Source organism: Anguilla anguilla, chromosome 15 (genome assembly GCF_013347855.1).
Source record: "Anguilla anguilla isolate fAngAng1 chromosome 15, fAngAng1.pri, whole genome shotgun sequence".
In the NCBI taxonomy this organism is placed as follows: domain Eukaryota; kingdom Metazoa; phylum Chordata; class Actinopteri; order Anguilliformes; family Anguillidae; genus Anguilla; species Anguilla anguilla.
Window position 1 is genome coordinate 33,565,839 of NC_049215.1, and position 7,896 is coordinate 33,573,734.

The 7,896-nt window shown below is 40.2% G+C and overlaps 1 protein-coding gene across 1 annotated transcript; it reads left to right on the forward strand.

The window, feature by feature from the left end:
• Nucleotides 1-280: 280 nt before the first annotated feature.
• LOC118213812 (GTPase IMAP family member 9-like) lies at nt 281-6,598 on the forward strand. The gene is made up of 2 exons (XM_035392986.1): nt 281-452; nt 4,961-6,598. The coding sequence occupies exons 1-2, from the start codon at nt 434-436 to the stop codon at nt 5,956-5,958; spliced, it is 1,017 nt and encodes a 338-aa protein (XP_035248877.1). The 5' UTR covers nt 281-433; the 3' UTR covers nt 5,959-6,598.
• The last annotated feature ends 1,298 nt before the right edge of the window (nt 6,599-7,896 follow it).

The following is a 7,896-nucleotide window of genomic DNA, read 5'->3' on the forward strand; positions in this document are numbered from 1 at the left end:
TACAAAATATGTGCACAACTACATACACAACCAGAATGTTATGGCATGCACATCTTTGGTATAGTGTTGAAAACGTACAAGCAAACTGCAGAGGAGTTACTAGTGATGAAGAGGTTTGCGGACTGCTTTGGAGAGGAAGCTCTTAAGTAATGTTATTATCCTTTTTAGCCACAGAGACCAGTTTGACTGATCAACTCTTGTTTCACTTCTTCTGTAATCTGTAAATGCATAGCAGCTACTGTCATTTTTTCTGCTAAACACGTGATTTACCATAAAGACATCAGACCAGGGTAATCTGATATGCTGGAATCCACTTGTTACGTGTTTGGCTAAGAAAGCAGGTCATTTCCTCAAAGAGCTACTCTTGACTTGCATGCTAGAACAGAAGGTCTGATCAGAACTGTCCTTTTCCAGTTTTTCAACTGACAAGACAATGGCGGGTATAACAGGAGGTAAGCAAGCAGCGATTTGTTGTGTCAGAAGATTGATTTCTACTTATATTAGTGTGTAGATGACATATCCTTGCCTATATTTCTAAATGAAAGTCTAATAAAGGTGCAATAGGCCCCAGAAGTCATGTCGTCATTCCCTTCGAGTTCGTTAGCATTTTCGAGACTTCCGGTTCAAAAAATAGACGCCCCTATGGGACAAATGAATGCCTATTTCCGAATTCCTTTAAAATAAATTATGACATTTGGACCTTTAATTGTATATGAAAAAATAATGCTTTTTACACATTTTTTACAATCAAAAAAAATTCTGTGTCATTTTAAAAAGCCAATTGCTAACAGCTAAGTGGTTAGCCACCCGAGATGACCCGTCGCACAATTACATCACACACAGAGCTGTTTCGATACACGTGCAAAATCCGTTTTCTTCCTGTTGTTTCCCGTTATTGTAATAAATTATACATTCATCTATTTTTTACAGTTGTATCGTTGTAAACATCTTAATATAACTAGGCTACTAGCACTTCACAAGCGTTGCCAGGGAACCGCAAGGGCTGTGACGTAAATAACATGAGCAGGATTGTTAGTTTTTTTTGGGGGGGGGGGGGGGGGGGGAGAAGGATGTCTATTTTCCCCCCAGTGAGTTAGGCTTTGCTCCTCACACAATGTGCTTCTTCGCATCCAATTGAAGGTCTGCCACCTTCTAAATTTCAAAAATGTTCTTTCATTAGTTATGCCAGAACTATTTCCACCAAACATTATAACCTCTTCCTCTGTAATGAGCGTCTTGTTGTCACAGTTTGTGAAGTTTCTCTTCTTCGTTTTGCAGACTGATTTCCCCATTCTCTGCGACAATTCAGTGGAATGATAAACTGATTTATATGCATATCAATATTCACAATGGGCATTCCATATTATGGTTAGTTGTGAGAGTTAACCAGTGGCGGACAGTAACGAAGTACATGTACTTCATTACTGTACTTAAGTACCTTTTTCAAGTATCTGTACTTTACTCAAGTGTTTCCATTTTGGGAGACTTTTTACTTTCACTCCACTACATTTCAAAAGAAATATCCTACTTTTTACTTCACTACTTTTGTGCGATATCTGTCAGTTACTCGTTACTTTGATGTGGAGAAAATGGATAGTCTAAAAGAATAATAATATGACATCACTTTCATACTGAAGCCTACCAATCAGGGCACAGCGCGCATTTCGATCGGATCATGACACTTTGAACCAAAGACGTTAGCTAGGCGGGGAAGGCGAGTAGAGACAGGCGATTTGGAAGGAAGAGAGGCAGCTTAACAGTCTGAGTACATCTAAAAACAGTAAATCAGCTCGGTCTATCAGCAAACATATGCCTCAGCCACGCTCAGAATTTCTCGAGGATAATAGTATTGTCCAAGAAACAACGGAAGTCATCGATAACATTTTGCCAAGTGCAGTGTCTTTTATCTACGAGTTGGGGTGATAAAGCGTTGCTTTCACTGCTACCACAGACTGAATGCGTAATGCAGCTATAATGAGACAAAACTTTTGAATACGCTGGGATATAAAACAGTATTACAAAAGTCAAATTAGACATATTATACATCGTTAGAAAGCTTATTCTGTCACCTATTGGATCGATTAACTGTAGATCAAGCCAGATTGTACTACAAAGGATGACAACACTGAACGCAACGTGTGGTATTACAAGCTGACGTCGTTTTCTGGAGTAAAACCAGACCAGAAGCTGCTGCACACGTGTTTTTGACAACGTTGTTGCCCTTTTTAGTACAGCCCTGCTTGATTGAGAATTCATTTATTCAGTAGGTGAGAGTATAAGTTTTCTAACCATGTATAACACGTCTAAGTTTGGTTTTGAAATATCATTTTATAGGTCAACTGAAAGTTTTCTCATCATCGCATTCACTCTGTGTTAGCAGGCAAAGACGCTGCACCTGACGAAACGTTGTGAACAATGTTTCGTAATTTCTTGGGAAATGCTATTATTATTGAGGACTTCTGTGTATGCCTAAGCCATGTTTGTTGATATACCTAGCTGATATATTTTTCATTTGTAATTTTGCATTTGGAATAGTGTTTTTATCGCATTCACTTCTGCATTAAGCTATGACCTGTTGCCTGTGCTATATCATTTCTGGTGGCTAAGTCGCCAGGAAACCTCAATGTACTTTTATATTTGATAGTGAAATATTGGAATTGATGGTGCCTTTGTTCCATTTTTTTTTTTATTAAACTGAATTTGTATTTATACCATAGTTTTCACTCTTACTTACAGTATGTTAGGACCGTGAACAATTTAGTTTGCCTACTGTATTTTTGTCATGTCAGCAACCCCTGACAAACATAACCATACTAAATAATAGTACTTTTTACTTTTGATACTCAAGTATTTTAAAAAGATTTGTACTTTGTACTTTGTTTTTTTTGTACTTTGACTCAAGTAGAAATTTAAATTGAAGACTTCTACTTTTAGTGGAGTAAAATTTAGCAAGGGTATCTGTACTTTGACTCAAGTACAGGATTTGCGTACTTCGTCCACCACTGGAGTTAACAGGGTGGGATACAAGGCTTGTGTATATATGCAAAATGTCAAGTTCATTTTGATTTATAAAAAGAAAATTGCATGCAAGTGAGCATATGGATGGTTTTAGGCTATTCAGGATATTTTTGACCGTACACACTTCTTCTTTTGTGCATACTTAAGCAAAGTTTTATAAATGAGTCCCCAGGAGTATGCTCTCCTGTGTCAGGGTTTCCGGCAGTGTATTGCAAGCCCGGCGGCCCGCCGGGCCTAAATTGACCCCCCGCCGGGCCTAACCATCGGGGAATTTTTTTTTAAATGTATTTTTAAGATGTTTTTTAAACTACAGTTACAGTGGGGCGGCTCGGTTGAAAAGCTCACCAGCGACATCTGTTGGTTAAAACGTGAACGCACTGTAGGAAAGTAGGTCTGAGGATCAGTGTTCTTTACCCTCATTGTGCACAGTGACGTTCAACACTTGACGCTTCCAACTCCGTTAAAAAAGTAGCATGAATGTAACGTTCGATGTATTGTAACATTACATGACTTATTCATTGCCATCGAAATAACGACTTCACTTGTTTATTAATAACGTTAGCTTGATGACACTGATGTGCACGACAACGTTGTCATAAAATTCTTCCCGACTGTGAAAACTGCCTGACTTGTTTACATTTTGGACAGATGTGGCTACATAGTAAATCCACCGTTGTTTCCATTGCAGCACTTTCGACACAAGTAATATCGTAAAAATCCTAAAGTTTCTTCTTATGGTGAAGAGTGCCTGACCGGCAGCTGTAAAAATGTGTTAACACAGCGGCAAAATTAGGCTATATCTAGAAATACCATCTTTGGGGAAAAAACGCTACGGTTAAGGGTCAGGCACTCTTCACGATAAGAAGAAATTTCAGGATTTTTTTGATATTGCTTGTGTCTAAAGTGCTGCGACAGAAACAACGATTGATTTACTGAGGAGCCACATCTGTCCAAAATGTAAACAAGTCAGCCAGTTTACACAGTTGGGAAATATTATCTGACAACGTGGTCATGTAGCTAACTTAGCTAGCTAGCCAAACAGTCAGTAACACAGATACTTACTTTGTGCCATTTAGGGATAATGTCAAGGAGGAAAGGTACCCTACTGTAAAAGCCAAAAAACCTTAGACAGTTTTTTAAATATTTAAATGTCCCCAGCATTCCAAGGCTTGTTGTAAAATTCAGTAGCCAATCAAGACTTCAATACAACATTGTAACATTGTAGAATGCAAAAACCTTGATATTATTTATTTTAATTTAATTTAAGTTCTTTTGTTGTTCTTGAAACCACAGCATTCCAAGACTGTACATTGTTGTCAGATTCCTTGTAAGACTCTGCTATGCTGTAAATAGTTGTTGATTTTTTAAAATGTGTGTTGAATAAATGACTTATTTATAACAACATTCACATTACATAGTCATATTTTCAAATCTCCAGTCAGCTTTTAGCACTGACTTAATGTAGGGCCCCATGGAATCTGTGTTATAGCTTTTTTAAATTCTCAATTCCGCGATTCTGTTATCACAGAAACTATAGGGCCCTACCTTAATGGGGGGCGACATAGCTCAGGAGGTAAGACCGATTGTCTGGCAGTCGGAGGGTTGCCGGTTCAAACCCCGCCCTGGGCATGCCGAAGTGTCCTTGAGCAAGACACCTAACCCCTAACCCCTAACTGCTCTGGCGAATGAGAGGCATCAATTGTAAAGCGCTTTGGATAAAAGCGCTATATAAATGCAGTCCATTTACCATTAATGCTGCCATCAGTCTGTCGCTGGCCCTCGCCGGGCCCCCATCAAAAACGACACTTGGCTGCCGGCCCGTGCCGGGCCACTGGGCCCTGTCAAAAGATACTTGCCACAGGGCCTAACAATGTTTCTGGGGGAAACCCTGTGTGTATTTTATAAATATGACATTTTCTTATTGTAATATCATCTTTCCTAGCGTCAGCTGATCTAAGGATTGTCCTGGTGGGTAAGACAGGAGCTGGGAAGAGCAGCACAGCCAACACCATTCTCGGAGAGAAGCTGCTCAAATCGTCATGTCGTGCAAACTCAGATATAGTTACATGTGAGGCTGCAACCAACACTGTTGATGGGAGGAAAATCACTGTGGTTGACACACCAGGGTATTGTTCTACTGAGTGCACTGATGAAGAGCTAAAACATGAGATAGCCAAATGCATCGTAGAGTGTTCCCCTGGACCTCACGCTTTTCTTATAGTGCTGCCTGTGAGGAGACACACAGTGGAGGAGAAGAAAGCAGTGGAAGAGATTCTGAAAATGTTTGGGGAGGAGGCTCTGAAGTACGCTGTTGTCCTGTTTACCCACGGAGACCAGCTTGAGAACGGCAAGACCATCCAGCAGTTTGTGGATGAAAATTACTGCCTGAAAACACTTGTCCAAAAGTGTGGACACCGGTTTCATGTCATCGATAACAAATACTGGAACAATCCCACTGAAGGCCACGGTGATGAGAAAAGCAACGCCGCTCAAATCGAAAAGCTTATGAACACGATTGATCAGATGGTGACACAGAACAGAGGGAAGCACTACACCAATGAGATGCTCCAGGCTGTGGAACAAGCCATTGAAGAGGAAATGGCAAAGGGAAATACCAGAGAAAAGGCAAAACAGAATGTAATGAAAAGGTGTTTAATCAAGACAGTAGGCATAACAGTAGGGTTTCTGTATGGTGCATTTTTAGGTCTTGTACCATCAACTGCATTTAAACATGCTGCTGAAGGTACAGTAGCAAGCAGTTCACTGACAAAGGGACAGGGATTTGCCAGTGGGAGTGCAATTTTAGGGGCGATTATAGGGGCAATTGCAGGGGCTAAGGCAGGAAGTGAAGCAGAGACTGTAAAAGAAGCTGTAGAGAAAACTACAGCTGCTGTAAATGAGATAGCTGCACTGGGAACAATAAAAAAACATACTAGTTAATTTAATGAAAAAACCGAAGGCAGACAAAAATTAACATTTCTAATGATATATTGGATTTTATCAAATTTTGTTGATAACTTTGACTAACAATTAAAAGAAATAATTTTTTCCAAACACACTTTGGCCAGTTCAGCTAAAACTAATCCTAAATGTCGTCCATTATTTCATTTTTCTTAAATTGAAAGCCATACACAAGGGATGTGCAGAGAAAACACTATGTGCATCTGTTCAGCCAACAAAATGATCTGTATCTATAAGTTATCACACAGGTGGTCCCAGTTGATATAATACAGTTGTATTTGATTGTCTAAATGCACATTGTCTGTTGCTGAGCTAAAACACAAAAAAGACAATTAAAGTGATAATTAAAATGGTCTGACTTTTTGTGTATTGTGACGTTAGATGTTCTGTGAAATTCTATGACTTCTTGTAATAATTCATGAGTAATAAAAATGTCATCTGATTTCATGTTTCTGTTTAGAGGTGAAAGCCCTAAGTAACATCACTTTTCTAGAGACAAAAATATATATGATATACAGTAATGAAAAGAATCTTTCTACTTTGATCATTTCTCACTGGGGGCTTCTGTACACATGTATTGAACCATTTAATGAATGCATCTGTTAACATGTTGGGAAATTAAAACATATTATTCTGAACAATAAATTACCTTTGGTTTATAGTCTCTTTAACGCTCACTTTTCTACATTCCACCAAACTAATCTTCCAAACATCTTTGGTAAATGTCAGATACCAGCGTGACACCCCTGGGAGGGAGATGTGGCAGCTCTGGCATCACTAAGGCTGGTGACACCCGGTGCGGTCGATCGTTGGGGTCACCCGCTGTTGTCGACCAGGGGGGTGCTGGCGGGTGTGGGTGCGAGGAATTGCGTGTTATGCATTCAAACGACAAAGCACTTCTCGCCACATTAATACCGCTAATTCAATCAACCGGCAGTAAACTGCAAGGGAGAAATTAGCTGTTTCAACTCGTCGCTACACAAAACATTGCACACAAAAATTTAGTGCCAGTCATTTCGGTGTCACCCCCCTCTGATGGTGTCACCTGGTGTGGTCGGCACCCCCGGTACCAACATAGTGACGCCTCTGACACCATTGGTTACCTCATGGAAAGAGAGACAGAGAGCACACCCACACAAACACCACATAAAGTAAGTGAACATCTTCAGCCTTCACCCTCTCACGGGTTCCAGGCGAAAACAAAAAGCTAAAATAAAGGCAAAATAAAACGGAGCGACCAGCTCGTCCTACTTTCACATGGTGGCTTATTTTAGTTTTGTGCTGTTAAACATGTAAACTAAAACTAAACAAAGAAACGCACTCTCGGTGTGAGTTCCCGGTCTCGGCCCCAAACTGTGGAGAGCAGCACACCTTTAAGCACCTGGGCTGATTAGCGAACGCAACCCAGGTGTGTGCGCTCTCTCCACCAGCCAGCGTTGCCGAGACCAATCCGCATCACCGCCGAACCGAATGACACAGTAAACCTTGTGGGAAGAAAAAATATATACAAAGCTGTGTATTTAAAGGGTTTTGGTTCACATACACTCCTACCATATACAGTGCCCTCCAGTATTACTGACACTCTCAATTAACATAAACAAAAAATGCTGGATAAAATTAACTTTGTTTATCAAATGCTTTCTATGCTTACCAATATGCAAAAATTATATTTTCCTATTATGATACCATTACATTATTTAAAAGGAAATAACTTCAGGTCAGCACAATGGAGCAGTGAATAGCACCTCTCTGCAAGAAGGTACCGAGTTTGAATCCTGACCAAGGGCCTTTCTGTGTGGAGTTTGCATGTTCTCTCCCTGTCCTCGTGGGTTTCCACCAGGCACTACGGTTTCCTCCCACAGTCCAAAGACAAGCAGTAGGCTAACCAGAGTCTGCAAATTGCCCATAGGTTTGAAT